Source organism: Dromaius novaehollandiae, chromosome 7 (assembly GCF_036370855.1).
Source record: "Dromaius novaehollandiae isolate bDroNov1 chromosome 7, bDroNov1.hap1, whole genome shotgun sequence".
Taxonomy (NCBI): Eukaryota; Metazoa; Chordata; class Aves; order Casuariiformes; family Dromaiidae; genus Dromaius; species Dromaius novaehollandiae.
Window position 1 is genome coordinate 12,530,341 of NC_088104.1, and position 17,684 is coordinate 12,548,024.

Here is a 17,684-nt window from a genome sequence, read left to right on the forward strand (position 1 = left end):
AACACAGTCTCTTGTGTATGTGTGTTATTCACACTACAAATACCACTTCAGCACAGAAGCCACATGAGCTGACTTAAAAACGTTTGATCAAGTAACAAGGAGACATAACAGTCGCTGGAAGTGTTTCTAACAGAGCACTCAGGATATTTAATGAGACCTAATGACTGAAAATTCTTACGATCATCAGATGATCAACGTTCCAACATATTTCCAGTTATGTTTATTAAATATTCCCTTTTTTGGTCCTAAGTGTGGATGTTTGAAAAAATGTTAAAAGTTAATATAACCTACTTGACTTCACAGGCACATTTTACAAAAGAAGGAGAAAAAATGTGGAAGCCACTGAAAACTAAAGGGTTTTTGCTTTGGAGAAAAACAAAGTTCAAGCCAATACAGGCTGGAACTCTTCCACCGTTTTAAAGGGAAAAGACTCTATTGAAGACACTTTTATTCAAAGGCAGCAAAGCAGTTCTGTGAAAAGGGGAACAAGCACATTTTTAACACTGTGTCAAACACCTTTCTTTCAGAGAAGCCAGCTTTATCTTAAACACTGTCCTGGCTTGTTAATCTGTTCAAATTCATTTTTAGTTTAGAGTCTCAGAAATTTGACACAGCACAGGGACTTAAATTTTTTTTTTTTTAGTCTAGATGGAATTTGCTGACAATATTCTCAGCTGCGGTACCAATACAACAGCATTGGTTTCTCCCATTTTGTTTGGTAAGAAAAAATAGGTTTTCACTCTCAGGGAAAAAGAAGGAATGGGGACAAATAAAAAATATTAAATTGGTCTCTCCCAAGATCTGCACTAACTACATAAGTACGATATCTCGAGACCCATGTGCTAAATGTGAGTGGTGTGCGGATACAGTCATTTGGAGAGTGTCTGGGAAAACCTGTGTGAAGCTGTCTCCTCAACAAGTTGTATGCTTTCACCTGCTCTACAGTAGAGGTCTAGCTATAAATCTAGAAGCCTAGGTATATTTATAGTGTAATTGGGGTTGACTTCCAAAATATAGATGGTGAACTCGTGCTGTGGGGTAGTCAGCAATCCCTCATGTGCACTGGAGCATGGTTAGGCAAGGCTTGCATTTCCACATAACTCTAATATCCTTTTGCATTTCCTCTGTTTCAGTTTTGGTTGAGAATTGCAACAGGATTTCCCAGCAAAAACTTTAAATTAACAAATGTTAAATTACTCTCCCATAACTGTTGAAGCTTTATCCAGTAACAACCTTATTGCCATGAATCAGGTAACCTTCAAATATACCTTTTCAATGTATCATATTTAATTCTCCAGTGCAACAAATGTGGGTCATATGAGGCTTACCAGCAGTTTTTTCTGTCACACTGCTCTTACCTTTCATTCCCAAGGGTAAAGCTGACTACTTGCATGACTCTTAAATACTGTATTTTTTAAAAAAACAGTGCAAGAATATAGTGTATCTCTGTAATCATGCTATAGCCATTACCATTGCTGCTTTCTTTAGGCTAGAAATGGAAGTTAGAGACTGAAGGTTGTAATAAGAGTAAATTATACTCTGTAGCTAGCTTGGCTCTTCTCCATAAGGAATGAGAACAGGCACTAACTGCATATGTAATGGCAGCGCTCTAGTTCTGGGCCATTACTTGAGCAGACCATAAGTATGCTCTGATAGAAATGGTTAATAAGCATATTTGAGGAATTTTTCCAGGCCTTGACTCATCTCAGAACCTCTCTGTCAGTTTGAAGTTAGCTCTGCTGAAATGAGAGCTTCAGAAAAAAGCTGTAGTTTTCTACATACATGCAGTTACTGTCTATTCCCATTCCATGCCAAAAAGGGTAAAGCTAACTACATAATGTAGGGTGGCAATATTGTCTTTCTGTTTCCAAAAAACTTCTTCATAACTGATCTATATTGATCTACTCATTTGTAGAGTCAGTCTAGCCTCAGTCAGTACCTGTTTCTCAATGCTTTTTTGCATAGCATACACTAACCTCTCTATGCATCACTTGACTTACATGAAAACCAACAGTGTTCTGTTAATGACTTTATTTCAGCAACATATTCAGAAATAATTAATGGTTTCAATGCTATTAATATATGAAAGTGGAAACTCTCTGCCACCACCAGTGGCTTTAGACAAATGATTGTGCAGAATTTTTGCAGTCTTACCAAATATTTGATCTGCTAGTTTACATAGAAATGTTAGTTTGTAACAAAAGCTCTACATTTTAGCTTGTATTAAAATGAGTGAAATTGCCAGCTTCTTCTTATTTATGCCACTAGCTTCCACAATATTCCAACCTTCAAAGACAAGGGGATAAAACATCTGCCGAGTTCCAAATCTGCAACTTTCCACAAACAGCCAAATGCTTATGGCCCTGTTGCCTTTTTCCCAACAGTCCTAAATGTATAAATACATTGACACCTCTACATGTTACCAGATATGCATAAACTGCATATGTGGTCTTTTGCTGACAGACCTAAATTCATTTTTTCCTGCTTCTCAGCTGAGTGAACTAACTGCAATGTAAGTGTTGTACATCACCGTTAGTACTTCACCGTGCTTGACCTAATGGGGCTGACTTCTTAACTTCCCCTCTCCTTAGGTACTCCATCTCTGCTTTGCAGCATGAGACTCACAGGCTTCTCAATGCTTTCTGTGTTCATGCTCAGTAAAGACACAAGCAGGATGGGGGACACTAATGTAGTCTGCCTGCAGATTCAGAAAGATATTATGGTGGCTCACTTTTAGAGGATTGTCTTCTAATCTCAGGAGGCTGCATTGCTTTTTAAAATGAGTGCCTATATTCTGCAAAAAAACAGCCTTCACATACTAGAAAGAGAAAAGAAAGAACTGGCTCTGGGGAATGGATGAATGTGTTCTTTCCCAACGAAGTTACTTCCTAAGAATCTTTGATTTTTACCACAGTTTCCCTGCTTAATAAGGGGTCATACCAAGAACAAGGCCTATTCTTCAACAAATCCCAGAGCACAAGTTTGAGTGAGAAAGAAGCAAATATAAAATTGCAGCTGTGTCTAGGCACCTTCTGAACTTTATCCTCAAAGGAGCCTAAAAGATTTTACAGAGAGATTGCAAGTGAGCAACTGAATCAGGAAGAAAGCACAAGGCAAAAGGAGAGAGAGGTTATCGTTACTCCCTTTATGCAGCTCTGCTCCTTGTGCTCCTAATCACCTGATAATCATCTGAACTCTATAGTTCAGCTTCAGTAACTCACTTTTCTAAACACTTCAACTGGGTAACTTCATCCATCATTTGTTTCCTGAGCCTTGCCCTACAGAAGCTATATGTGCTCTCTGAGGGTTTTGCCAGTTGCAGTCTGCAGCTTTTAAGTTACAGAAACCTAAATGTAGGTCAGGATGAGTTAAAAACTTCTAAATCCAGCCAGGTGCTGTTTCCTAAACATGTCCCTGGAACAGCTGCATGAAGGATATTTACAATTAAAAAAACCTGAACCCTCAAAATCTCAGGCAGCCAGTTGAGAGTGCACAGGATTATTCTAGGCAGTACCATTCATTCATTCAATTTCATATCTGAAAATTCATTACATTCAGCTTGATGTGAAATAGGATCAGCATCTAAAGTGGCTCTTTTCACTTCCAGCTCCTGTACCTCCTAGAAGGTCCTGAGAATGAGGGCCCAGCTATAGGAAATAAATGGCCCTAACAAGGACTCTGAGGAGATGCTGTGACGGGACACAAAGCGTTATGCCATACTAGCTGTGAGTAGGATGTGAGATACCTGCCTCCCCTTTTTTTTTGGTTCTTGGTCTGACTTGTGCAATGAAAAGAGCAGGAAAAAGAGAGAGAGAAAGAAATATGTGAGCTCTGCTGAGAATGAGTCAATCCCTGGAAACCCAGCAGGGGCACCGTCTGCTCTCCTTATGGAGCTCAGTGGCTTTCATCCTGATTCAAGTGACTTCTACTCCTCCCTCTCAGCTGAAGCCAGATGTGGGTTCACTGGCAACACTGGGCCTTGCTCTCTTTGAGTGTTTAAGGCTTGAGCCATCATTTTAAATTGAAAGCAGAGACAGTGATGCTATTACTAGACTGTCTAGAGCAGCGATTCCCAACTGGTAAGACATGAGAATGTTTACAGGAAAGGAGTTTCATGGAGCATAAGCTGGAAATCGGCAAGGAAAAGCATGCGACACAAAGCAGCGTCTTCTCAGAGTGCATGCTTGAAAATACTGAGGAGAAGAAAACGCTTTCCCAAAGATGTTGCCTGTACAGACTTTGGTCAGCTGTTGCATCGAAAAGGTCAAAACAAGCTTGTGCCATGTTTCTATCATGGCTTCTCTCATTCTGATGCCAAATAATCACTCATGTGCACAAAGCAAATGTTTATGTAACAAGCATCTCTCTTTTAGCAGCTCATGTGCCAATAGCTTTATAGCTGTTGGCTATAGCACATGTACTCTCATTTCAAAAGGGGGTGAGGATCAACTCAAATCATGCACTTCAGTAGAGGGCAGGGATGTGCATTTGCTTTGCACTGAAGCAAAACACATCTGTACAGTCTGCACTGAAGAGGGGGAAAAGCATATAAATAACAGCCTGGCTACATGTAATTAGTACAGTATGTATGTATAGCTGCGACACTACTACTACGAATGATGCTTCCTGACATCAGATTACCTGTGAGGTAAACTGGCTTATGGTTTTGTTACTTATTTGCATCAAGCCATTGTTACACTTTTCTTTGCAAATATTCTTAAAATTTCCTTTAAAATTTTCCTTTAAATGCCTGTGTGATTATACAGAAAAGTAAACCTGAGGAGGGAGGTTCACTAGAACCAGTAAGAATTATTCTGAATCTCTGAAAATAAAGCCACTTCTCCTGAGGACTCTCTATTCAGTCATTTAGGTTAAAAAAAAAAAAAAAAAAAAAAAAAAAAGTGGCCATACTGACCCTTTTTTTCCCCCAAACACCCAGAGCCTTGAAACAGTGGAAGCACTTTGTGCTCCTAGCAGTCTGTTTAAGGGAGTTAGCAGTAAGAAAAATATCACTACCAGCAGACAACTTCTTCAAGAGGCAGTGGCAATTCCTGTTAGCCCATTCCCAGTTAATACTGCACCTGGAGGAGACAGAGTCAAAAGAGATGGCAACAACTTTCCATGGACTCATGCTGGTAAATGCTCTCATCCTCTGCAGAGACAGTGCTCCATGAGAGAAATGAAGTACCAGGAAAAAGCAGCATCCTACACCGCCCCCGGTACAGCCTGCTCAGGCTTCGGGAGACCTCAACAGCTGAAAAATTCATCCCTGGATCAGAATGAAAAACACTGAGGTCTCTGCAAATGTAAACCTGACATTGCTGCAGGGAAGTGCAGCTACCGAGTGACTTGCTTGTCTTGCTTGTGTGACTCCTCTACTTTATTCTGAATTGGCTGCTGTTTAGAGGAAACGAAATTGGGGGGGGGGGGGGGGGAAGAAAGCCTGGACTGTGGTTTGCTCCATTGCCCCCAGACACATTTTAGAAGCTGGTGAGGAGTCAGTTTTTCTGCAGCTGGTGGCTTCTCTTTTCTGCAGCAGTTAGGAGCCACATTTCAAGATACCCAGCGAGGCTTTGATCCCAGCACAGAACAAGGCAAGATGACAGATAGGTGAGGCTTTAGCCCTAGAACCTGGGCTTTCAGTATGTTTATCACCATGTGTTTGTATGATCTAGCCATAAATCACTGCATTTTAAAGTAAAAAAAAGTTGTGTTTAATGTGTAAATGAAATTAATAAAGAAGTACCAGATTAGAAATGCATTGAGTTTGCAGTATACCTGGATTTCCCTGCCCCTCCCCTTCAAGGTCTCCAGTTCCACATTACAAACAGCAGTTCTAATGTCCTCATCTTGAAGAGGATTCAGTCTGTCCCCATCTCTCATTTGTTCTTTCTTCTGAACTACTTTAGCACTTAACTCAATTAACTGTAAATGGTTTATTAAACTAAATCCCACTGCCCCAGATCCAGACATCCCTGGGCAGATGCGTGCAATTGCCTCTTAGGATCTGGGCTGCCAGGCCTGCAGCCTGCCCAGGCACGCAATACATACACTTGTACACACCCCCAAACTTGCTCCATACATGCACCCCATATATACTTCACGCACACCCCATTCAACCCCCTTATTTACCTCCTATATACCCCCCCATAAACACCACATAGAGCCCCATATGCACTCCCCTATACACACCGCAGAGCCCCATATGCACACCCCTATACATCCCCCGTACACACCACATAGAGCCCCATATGCACACCCCTATGCACACCCCAGGGGCCCCACCGCTGGGAGCCGGGCTCTGCAGGTGCGCGGGCCGGGCCGGGCCGGGCCGGGCCGGGGATGCCTGCCCCTCCCCGCCCCTCCCCGCCGCCGCTCTCCGCCCGGGCTGCGGCGAGCCCCCGGCCCCGGCTGCCTAATAAGGCTCCGAGGCGGCGGCCAGCCGGCGCTGGCGGGGCAGGGAAGGAGTTAAAGGGGAGCCGCGCCGACCGCAGCGCCTATCGCCGCCGGGCACCGCTTCCCCGCGGGCGCCCGCTTCCCCCGGCCCCGGCGAGCGCGGGGCGGCGCCGAGCGGCAGGTGGGCCGCGGCCGCGGGCGGGGGCGCGGGCGGCACCGGGGGCTCAGCTCCAGCAGCGCGCCCGGCCCGGGGCTGTGCGGCTGTGCCGGGGCGCGGCGGCGGCGGCGGCGGCGGCGGCGGGGAGGAGGCGGCGGCACCGGGGCATCCCGGCCTGGGACCTGCCGGGGGGCGGGCGGGGGGCCGGGACCTGCTGCTCCGCCGGGCCGGGGGAGTCGCGCGGCGCTGCGCGGCCGCGGCGGGGCGGGCTGGGCTGGGCTGCGGGCACATGCCGCGCTCGGGGCATCGCAGCCACGGTTCCCTGTACGGTCTCACGGCAGCCCCCGTCCCTCCCCGGCAAGGGCTCCGGCGGCGAAGGCGCTCACCGCCGGCTCTCCGCCGAGAGTGTGCCGGTCCCGGAGCCAGCGGAGCGGGGTAAGTGCTTGTCATCTTTTACGCGCGATTTATTGTAGATTTATTGTTCTCCGGTGGCAGCGGAGGGGTGTTAAGAGTAACCTTTTATAGGCTCCGTTGTAATGATCATCTCTCTTTTTTTTTTATGCGCCTTTCAGATACGAGGGCGCCTATGTGGAGGCATACGCAGAAAAGTTCCTTCACTGCACATCTACGATTGTCTTTCATATTTCAGACAAAATGTATTTTTTTAAAACTTTTGCCATTTTCTAAGTAATTCGTACCATGTTGCACAATGCTCACAGTGTCTCAAAAGGGGATAAATCCTGCTGACACGACTCAAATATAATACATAAAGATGGGGGGAGGAGCTGAATGCTTAAAATCATTAGCTGGGGCGGGGGGAGGTGAAATCGCCTCCCTGCATGCCGCCTTCACGCCACGGAGCAGCGTGCTTTTGGGAATGCTCTGCCGCTCAATGCACATCTGCACGCCCGCCTGGCACCGCTCCCCGCGCTCCGGCTGCGTGGCGGCGGCATGGCACAGCCAGGCAGCGGCGGAGAGAGAAGACTTCCCTTGCAGTTCAGAGATACTTTTTAGTCCCAGACCGGTTTCCTGTAGGGTAAATCCATAGGAATACTTCTCCCAGCGATGGGAAGCAGAAGCAAAAGTGCTTTGAAGCCTAGATTATGCTTGCTGCACAGGAAACGCCTGAGAGGGTAAATGCAGATGCTGCATTCCCCACACCCCACTCCTGAACGCTTCCACGTGCTGAACCCTGTGGAGAGCGAGCACAGAGCTATGTGACGTGCAGAAGGTGTATTCCCCACGAAGAGCCCTAAAAATTAGGCCATCTCTTACTGCAGTGCTGGAAACACTGTTTCTGTCAGTAAGGCTGTAAGGGAAGGAGTAGTTCCTCTTATGTTTTAAATCCCAAACTGAGGGACTATCTCCCTTCCCCTGCTTCCTGCACAAATGCCTTTATTTTTTCCCAATGACTTGTGTTATTATGTGCTGAATACAGTGTGTGCCTTCCTATGCAACTTTGTATTTGCTGAGTTGTTCCCGGAACTAGGACCTAACAGCATCTTAGGGGCCTTTTGTTTATCAGCCAGAATTTTATTAACTAATAACTGTCAGATGGCACAAGTATTAAATATTGATCTAACGCACATCCACAGTATCTTCTGTTTCCTCATCATACAATTCTTGTATAGTGACATAGGCTATTAGCTATCTGCACTGTAGTTTTGTTATATAATGCTCTCTAGAACACCCTTCCATAACGTATCACTCATCCTCAGCCTTTTGTGTTCTAACTCTACATACTGTACACAGGTCAAACTTGCAGTTGGAGCAGCTTCCTTGGCTGTAGTTGGAGTATGTTTGCCACTAGTGGACCAGTCAGTAGAAAGATATGCAACACATCTGATCTTGTATGGGTTGTGTTAATGGTATTTAACCTCTTTAGAGAGGCATAAGCAGGAAGAAGATGCCCAGTTTAATATATGTCACAGACAGGATTTTCTATAAACGTAAGAGGCACGTGCTAGTTATTATCACTGACCCAATTTTTATTGGTCTTGTAGGGAAATCTTAAAAGATCTGCTGCAAAGGAAGTTGGAAACGTGATACTCTGCTGTTGCAAGCATCCTTCCATTATTTTACTTGCCTTGCTATTTGGTGCAAAGGAGGATGAAGGAGATAAATCAGTAAGGCTCTGTTGGTTTGCTTGTATAGTGCCGAAAGTGAATTTATGAAGTCTGAAATAAGCAGTGATTATGTATTGTCATTGGCTTAAGTTAGATTTAAGAGATGCAGCTTTTCATTGGTTTTCAATCTGTTTTGTGTTCTGCCTGCCTCCTCCTTTAAGATCATTAGGACTTCCTCTGGGCGATGATCCTATTTTTACAGTCAATCAAAATCCATACCAAGATCCTTAAACAGGCCAAATACACTGTGTCAGAGAGACTCTAAACTGACAGTTACAAATTACTTTCAGAGCACTACTAAAACAAAATGCAGATGTAAATACAGTTTAGAATTGCTCCAAGTGCTGCACCCTGAAGTTGTGGGTGTCTAAATCTGGAAAGTGTGCACAGAAGTTCTTTTTGCGAGGGCTGTGTAGGAAGACAGTTGAAAATTTGGGTTAGACCTTTAGAGAGTTTGGGGCCATGGTTTGTGGTTGGTTGTTGGACTCTTCTAAGCAGTCTGGGTTCAGGCTGAAGTATGGGCTGGAAGGGATCCTGGACTGCTTCATCCGGCTTTTGCAGACAGCCTCATCTTATCTCTTATAAACTTGTCAAGTTTCACACTAAAATATGTCACAGTTTTTTACTTTTGCTGTCTTAGAGCTCTGCTCAATAGCTTTCCTGAACCTTACATCACAGATACAGATTTGGGGGTTCTAACTATTGTAATTTGTTTTCATGGCTGGTAATACCCTCTTCTCTCTCTGTTAATAAGTGCTACAGTTTTAATCTCCCTTTGAAAGGCAAGCTGTTTTTCCCTCTGATTGTTCCAGCAACATGTTGCTACACCTGCTGCAGTTAATACTGATTTTTTTTTTTTTAACAACTTTCTCTGATCCTGGGTGACCACAGTGGTATTCAGTGTTCCAGATGCAATCGTAGCAAGGCCTGACTCAGCAGCCTCAGTCCCTTTCAACGGCGGAAATACTTCCCTGATGTATGTTAGGATTACATACGCTGTTTGGATTTTTAGCATTGCATGATAGACAAGGGATATGATTAATCTACAGTGAGGAAATAGGAGTCATTAGTGAAGCCAGATGGATGCAGGTAGGATAGACTCAGGCCTCTCCCTCTCCCTCTCCCTCTCCCTCTCCCTCTCCCTCTCCCTCTCCCTCTCCCTCTCCCTCTCCCTCTCCCTCTCCCTCTCCCTCTCCCTCTCCCTCTCCCTCTCCCTCTCCCTCTCCCTCTCCCTCTCCCTCTCCCTCTCCCTCTCCCTCTCCCTCTCCCTCTCCCTCTCCCTCTCCCTCTCCCTCTCCCTCTCCCTCTCCCTCTCCCTCTCCCTCTCCCTCTCCCTCTCCCTCCTCTTTTTTTTAAAGCTAGCCCTCTTGTAAGTCTGATGTCATCTGTATTGTCTGTGATTACTATATGGGTTTTGCTACATCTTGGTCTTTCCTGAGCAATTGTAAAGGGTCTCTTGAATGCGCTACAACAAGGTCTGTCTCTAATAACGTCTTCATTAAGCTTCTCTACAAACAGAAGAGTATACTAATTGCCTGACTAACATCTCATTTGGCTGCATGAACAAGCTACTGAACACTAACTTATGAATGGAAACTTGAAAGGATCACTTGCAACCCGCTACATGCAAGAAGTATCAAAAGCAGTAACTGAAATGCATTTGTGTCTCTGTTGTTGCCGTTGCTATTAAAGAATGGAAACCAGGAAGCTGATGCAGAATTCAGATTTAATTTTTCTGAGAGTCTTAACTGATTTCATAAATGTTTTTGCCTCTGAAGTTTCAGCAGCTGCTCCCTATATAAAAGCCAGAAATAACTGGTTCTCCTTTAGCAGGAATGAAAGGAGGATTGAGCTCTATACAAATGAGGAGATTAGAGCTCAATGATGTATATACCCTTTTAATGCTGCTGGAAACCAAACCTCCTAGAATAATCTTAACTCTCACTTGTGGTGAGCAGAAATTCTAGAAAAAAAATTTCCCTTAGTGACTTATTAACAAAGGCTTTTCATGTTTACTGGGATTTATCATGTGAGCCTAATCTATCTTTTGTTCATCCAGTTGGCAGGCTTTAAGGTTTAAAAGGGTCTACAGAAACTCCTCCCCCAAACTCCTTATTTAATTAAAGAGGCTTGGTGCATTATTTACCTTTGAGTCTTCCATTTATGTGGGAACAACGAGTTGGATTTAACATATTGTAAAATATTTGTGAATGCTGCATTGTAAGTAGAGAAAGGGAAAAAAGACAGAAACTTTGGCTCTAACTTCAAATTTGCACTGACCTACATGGAAGTTATACTCATTCAGAATGTCTGAAAATGAGGCCGCTCCTACATAAATACTAAAATACAAATACAGGTGTGTAACTCTACAACAAATTTCATCTCTGCTGTAGGTGCTTGAAGAGCTTGGATGTGAGCTGGTCTTTATTTCCTTCCATGGGAGCTCTCCAGAGTCACTGGATGTGCAGATCAGGCCTTGCACACACCGATATTTTATATATTTGGCTTTGGTAGTTCAGTAAAGGACTGGTAGCTGTAGTTCTCTTGCTGCTTCCCCCACTTTCTTCTCCTCCCCCACTCCATTCATTGTTGTAACTGTGAGCATCAAGTTGCAGATAAAAGGACTTCTGCGAGAGCAACGGGATGCGGCCCTTGCCAAAGGCAATTAAGTGCTTAGGATTACAGTGTGCTTTACAAAGTGTGTTCTTGCTGAATCCGTTCCCACTTCTGCTTGCTGGCACAGAGCAGTTTGTTAGCACTTACCTTCGTTATAATAAGCCTGAGCATTGCTAAATTTCACTTCACTGTGTCAGCTCCCTAAATAAGTCCAGGAAGCTGCAGTGTCTTATGTTCTGAGGACAGTCTTGCTTGGTGATTCTTTAGTAACAGTCAGCTTGGCCCCATCACCTCTTCTGTAATTGGATTAAATATGCTCACTTGCCAAATACATGGTCAGCTTATGGCATATTAATTCTTCAGACTGAAATGCTGTTCATATGCACAGGTTTCCTAGTGCCAAAGCATTTTCAGGTGATGCAGCTGATGTGTTGTAGGATTTAGCCTTGTCACTGATGGATGCTTTCAGCTGTTTGTTTCATCTAGATAGAAAGAATTGCAATAGACCATATATTCTGCTTGAATGTAGAAGACACAACTTGTGGGAGGAAGAAGAGATGCTATAGTTGCCAGTCGCATACATCTTCTGTTGTGTCTTCTTTCTAAATGTCATAAATTGCTGAGAGCCCACAGGTGGTCTGAAGCTGGAGACCTCCTGGCTGAGGAAAGGGAGTGATAGCGTGTTGTTTTGTACACCTACTGCAGTTTATTTCTAATTATTGCCCAATAAGTTAAGGCTGTGGCTCTGAGTTGTCTTTTACTGCTCCTTCTGTTATTCTTCAGCTGTCTTGTGATATGGGGCATTTGCAGAGGAGCAGGATACTATGTGAACAAAAAGATGTGCCCAAAATAATACATGGAGTGTATAGTGGAGGATAAGCTGACTGCCAGGCCTGCAGTTTCACCCTAAGACCTTTTACATACTGTCTAAGACAGTATAATCCAGCTGCCAGTGGGAAAGAAATAGCCAAGTAATAAAAATCAGTATCACAATTGTTATCCTCAGTAAAAAGGTGAAAGGATGAATGGATGATGGGGAGACCAAGGACTGAGTGAGTTGCAGATCCACATATGAAGAGGATCAGGATTTGGGTGGACGGAGAGAAACACACTGGCACTTGATCTGGCACAAGTACTATCTGAAATATGTTCCAAATAATGAAAGGATTCTTGTCTCATGAGTTAGCTGTTCTTATTTGCCTGGAAGTATTGTGGCTTTCCTGTGATGTTTGTTTCTAAGGCCTATAAAAGTAACATTTTGCAGACTGCATGAGTCAAGGGAACTACAGCTACTAGTTCTCTAGGTTTGATCACGACTTTGTTGCATTTGTGGTTTTTTTTTTTTTTTTTAAAGGTGATGCTGTTCTGTTAAGTACTATAAACTGATGAATCATCATGGTGCAAAACCATACCTAATAGATAAACAAGGTGAGGCAGGGATGTGAAGTTTTCCATATCTGCCAAGTAGCAGGCACAATTTCATTTACCGTATAAATGTGCACTGCAAATAATTAAAGGATGTTTGACTTTAATACCCTACTATAAAATGCATGTTGTGTGTAATCATGTTTTCTATAGTGTTAACTAGTATGAAGTTGCTCATCTCTTAATGGAAAAATGTATAATATATATAAAAATTCCATTAATACCTTGTAATGATGAAAGCAGCTTGTTAATACTGAAATAAAGCCTTTTTCACTGGCATCTTTTATGTCATGAGTTTGGAATCAGTGTCATTGCAAAAATAAAAAATAAAAAAAATTGCTGAGCATCTCTCCTGAGCAAGGATAAATAGTCTGACTGGATGGAGAGAAACTGTGAAGGCATATTCTTTTTTTTTTTCTTTTTTAAAAAAGAAAAGAACCCTAACAAAGCATAGGTTAGGGAGCCATTGTCTGTATGGTTTTACTCTCTTGATTGTATCAGAATGAAAGTTACACAACAGAAGCAATAAGCAGACTATGTTTAAAATAAACAGGAAAGAGAAATTTGGGAAAAAGCACCTCCTTTACCCAGGTTATTTATTCTAGGATTGTTACGAACATAAGCTTCCCTTTCCTTTGGTGGGAAAAGAGGAAGATATTACATAAATGCTTTATGTCTGAAAGTGTTACTAGGTCTCCACATCATTAGCTGAAGGCTACTCTAGTTCTGGACGTGAGAAATGCAGTATCCATCCCCTTCTGTTTTGTGCACTGTAAATTTTTCTAGTGTTTTTGTGGGTTAGCTTGGTGAGATTTGCTTGTATACATGCTGTCGTTATTTAAACACTGACATTCTGGCCATGGTGGTGTTAGGGGGTGTATCTCACGCAGAGCCCATGAGGCCATAACGGAGGGAGCCCGGCTTTGAAATGTAACAGCTGGTGTATGGGTGTCTCACCCCCAACTTCAGAGCAGTGCAATTCCACTGACCTCAATAGAGTTGCAGCATTCATGGTTTTCACTAATGTGGGAGTGAAACTGGGCCTATATTCTTCTAACTGGTCTATTTAGCAGCTCTTTTCCATATGCAGTCTCCATGCCAGTGACAGGAGCTTCCTGGAACTGACAGGAAGCACAAAAGACTCTCTTCTCTAAATCACTGGACCTTAAGAATATTGAAAGGATGTTACAACAAGCCTTATAATACACCATTGTCAGACTCTCTCTGAAGATGCCTGCAGTGGTATCATACCTCTAAGCTTTCCAGAGGGGGTGTGATGACCCCACATGGAAGAAAATAGAAGAGTAATGGTTTGGGTGGCTGTGAGGAATTTTATGGTACTACCTCTGGCTGTAACTTGAAACCAGCTGGAGGTATTTACTGCTGACTGAACTTACAGAAGTAAGAGGCTAGCAAATATCGTATCGAATGTATCACGTGGTTTTTAGGAAGAGATCCTAGCTTGTGTGTCTACATGCCTGTGTGCATCTTTCTGGTTGACAGGGGAATGGTGAAAGCTGGTCTATCTGGTGGTCTTGGTGTCCCCTTCTTCTTCCCACTCATTTTGCTGCTTCCCCTCTGTATGGTAATTCCTCATGTCACAGTCTGTGCTCGTGAATGGGGTGAACGCACCTGAATGGAGGAGGATGTCCAGAGCCTGGAGTCCGAACTGTAGCATGCCCTGAGAAGCTGCAGTTTGCGTTCTCCAACTCCTTTAGCCCTATGCAGGGATGTGCCTTACAGCACGGTGGAGAGTTAGTGGCAAGTAACTTATGTGTTGCTGGCAAAACAGGCTTGAGGGATTTTACTGACTGGCCAAAAATTAAGGACAAACTTCTGATCACTGATTTGGGCATTGAGGAGAAAGATCACCATAAACAGTTATAAAATCACTTACACAAACATCTATCCAACCCTTTTCCTAGTTTGAGCTTTCCATATTTTCACTTCAGCGTACAGAATTGCTGAGTAGCTGGGGTTGGCGGGCATCTGTGGAGATACCTGCTGCAATGCCCTGGGCCAGCTAGAGCAGGTTGCCCAGAGCTGCATCCAGCCAGGTTTTAAAAATCCCTGAGGACAGAGACTCCGCAGCATCTCTGGGCAACCTGTTCCAGTGCCCGACCACACTCACCGTTTAAAAAAAAAATTTAAAAAATGACATTTTGTGACGCAGTATAGCTGAGGTTACACTCAGTCCATGGGAGTGCCCCTGGCTGGAGGCTGAGCTGGCTCTGTAACGGTTTTCTGCTCCTCCGTGCTCGCCTGCACTTACCAGTAACCTGCTGCTCTGCTCCCTCCAGGGTGTCACTGCCCCGCAGCCGCACTCACCGCGGAGCCCGGCTCCCCTGCGCTGTGGAGGGCCCCCACAGCGGGTCTCTGGCCCCGGCAGCTCCCGCTCTCTTTCCCAAACGCGTCCGAACCGGCGCTTCCCTGACCAACTGCTGCTTTGGCGCCCAGTGGTTTCCTTTCCGTGGCTGCTTTCCCCCCCTGCCCCGCCCCCGGGTTTCAGAACTGGCTGGAACCGGCTGGAACCAGTTCAGGGCAGTTGGTGCCCACCTGGGTGCTGCAGTGCCGGCTACGGAATGGAGGTGACCGCTGCCCTGCGCGGTGTCCTCCCTGTGAGGTGTGCGTGGGGACAGGACTGTGGGGTGGCAGCACATGTCAGATGGGCGAGGGGACCCCCACCATGCCGAGGGATGAGCGAGGGGACCCTCGCCACCCCCAGGAATGGGAGAGGAGCGGGGCTTGCGTGGCGTCCGGCGGGAACGGCTGGCCTGAGCGCCTGTGATTTCAGGCCGGACTCTGAGGTACTTGCTCTGTTTTCCCTCAGTGCTGGCCTGTCGAACCAACATTTTATAGCAGTCGATGAGGGATTTTTGCCCAAGTTAAAAATTTAAGTGAATGAAGAGAACATAGGCATTTGGATTGGGGCTACTTCATGTTGAGCAGAGCACATCTCCTGCTGAGTGAAAGTCAACATGGCTGTTTAAAAGACTGTTATACGTGGATTTTCTTTAGACATCTCTAAACTTAGCTAAAGTATTGCTGCTTCAGTTTCCATGAACTCATGCTAGGATCTAGTTTATTTCAGACAAACTATTTAGTTTTATCTATTTAGTTGTAACCTTCTGTGAAACTCTAAGTTATATTCCTTCTCCAGAGTATTTCCAAATTACTGCTGTGGACATCGAGGTGCAGAGAATCCCTCAGTAGTTTGGATTAGTTTGAATCCAAGTGTGGACTCAATTCCTGACCGGATCATTGCAGCTAAACCACCAGACAGAAAGACAGGGAAAGCCATGGATGGGCAAAGAGTTGTCTAGGTAAAACAGTGCGGACCTTATTTCTTTCTCCGCATGTGATTTTCTCCCCCTCCCTGACCCCCCTGGTTAAGCAGTTCATGACGGTAGATATCTTGAGCTCCTTAGACTTAACGTAGTATCCTCTAACTGAAAACTCTGTATTACTTCATCTGTTTTGTTTGAGATAGCAAAAGCAAGTATAAATGTGTAAGCAGATTTTAGTGCTTGACATTTTACTATATCTTTTAAGGACATTGTTTTGTTCTCTCTCAGAATAGCATATCTCTGGGGTGTGTGGGGGTGCGTGTGCCTGTCCCAGTTTAGCTCTACAGTTGGTTTGACAACTGCTTAAGCTGCTTTTTGAAATGGTTGTGATGGTTCATCAGAGCACTGAGCAGGATCCTGTGCAGATAACAGGTACTATGGCTTGTGTTAGAGATGTTTGGTTATTGATACTGGTATAGATAACTTTAGTGATATAGTCCACTTCTTACTATATTAAGAAGAGGAAAAAAATGCTAAGGGTGTTTCATGTCTGTTATTGCCTGTTATCTGTTCTGTGATGGAGAGAATTCACTATATAGCTTCTTCAATACTAGTTCCTTTCTAGCTGGTTTTATTGAAAGCATAAGGTTTTGAGACTGACTGCATCAGGAGTAGGCATAAGAGGCATCTTTGTCAAACTCTGCTAATTTTTGGTATTTGTCGGATATAGAGATTTTTTTTCCCCAAGAATCAAATGAAAATATTTTCTTTTAAAACTGTAAGAGTTACAAGATAGTGAGGAACTCAATTGAACCTCAAGACAAAGGTTTTATTGTCTTGGAGATAAACTCTCTGTAATTGGACTTCTTGTGAGGTATTTTTTACTCCTTCCAAGCTTATATTTCACTCACAAGACAGGAAATACAGCTCTGCTGATTAAATTTTTTTGAGATATAAATAACAATGTTTTTGAAGACCGTCTGGCTGAGTGCATCTGAAATGAAATTATTTGTGATGAATTAAAAATTAAATGAAAACCTTGGTTTACCTGGGATGGTAAAATAATTATTTATGGATGTCCATAGTGTTTTTGCAGACGTGAATGGTGCTTTGGGGGGAAAGGGTGTTAAAAGAGAAGCTCTGGCACCTGTGTTTGGTCTAAATTGTTTTATTTCCTGTTCTTTGTTGTTCTTGTTTCCCCCACCCCCTGAGCAGTAATGTATATGTTTGCTTTCCATCAGCTTGCTCCTTTGTTAGTGTCATGATAGAGATGAAATAAAATAATAAAACGAATCCAGAGGCTGCATAGGAGGAAGAATAGCAGCAATATGTATTTTTATTGCATTGATTATGGATAATTACTATTAGTGCCTAAGAGACAGTGGCCATGTTATGTTGCTATGTTGGAAGCAAGCAGTTATCTGATACCATATTCGTGTGTTAAGCCATGCGATGAATTCTAGTTTGGTTGTCGCAGTGGCAGGAGGTTGTTTTCTGAAGTCCTGATGAATCCTGGCAGTTGCTTATCCTCAGGAAGAGGTGCTGTGTGTAGGAATGCTGAGTCTAGCCAAGAAATAAGTAACATTAAAACTGCCTCACTGTTCCAGTTAGTCCAGTATTGTCTGACAAGGCAATGGGAGATCCTTAAACACCCACTTTTCCAGATCCACTTCTTTC

At 43.9% G+C, this 17,684-nt stretch overlaps 1 protein-coding gene across 5 annotated transcripts in view; it reads left to right on the forward strand.

The window, feature by feature from the left end:
- The first annotated feature begins 6,327 nt into the window (after nucleotides 1-6,327).
- Nucleotides 6,328-17,684, forward strand: part of MYLK (myosin light chain kinase) — a 228,691-nt gene continuing 217,334 nt past the window's right edge. The window contains exon 1 of one of the 5 annotated variants that reach the window (XM_064514692.1): nucleotides 6,328-6,577. In XM_064514692.1, coding sequence (XP_064370762.1) covers nucleotides 6,343-6,577 — 235 coding nt within the window. In that variant the 5' untranslated portion in view covers nucleotides 6,328-6,342. Of the gene's footprint in view, nucleotides 6,578-6,849; nucleotides 6,989-9,708; nucleotides 9,769-17,684 lie in introns of those variants that run through there. The other 4 variants (XM_064514696.1, XM_026118420.2, XM_064514695.1 and 1 more) reach the window with 4 other exon arrangements.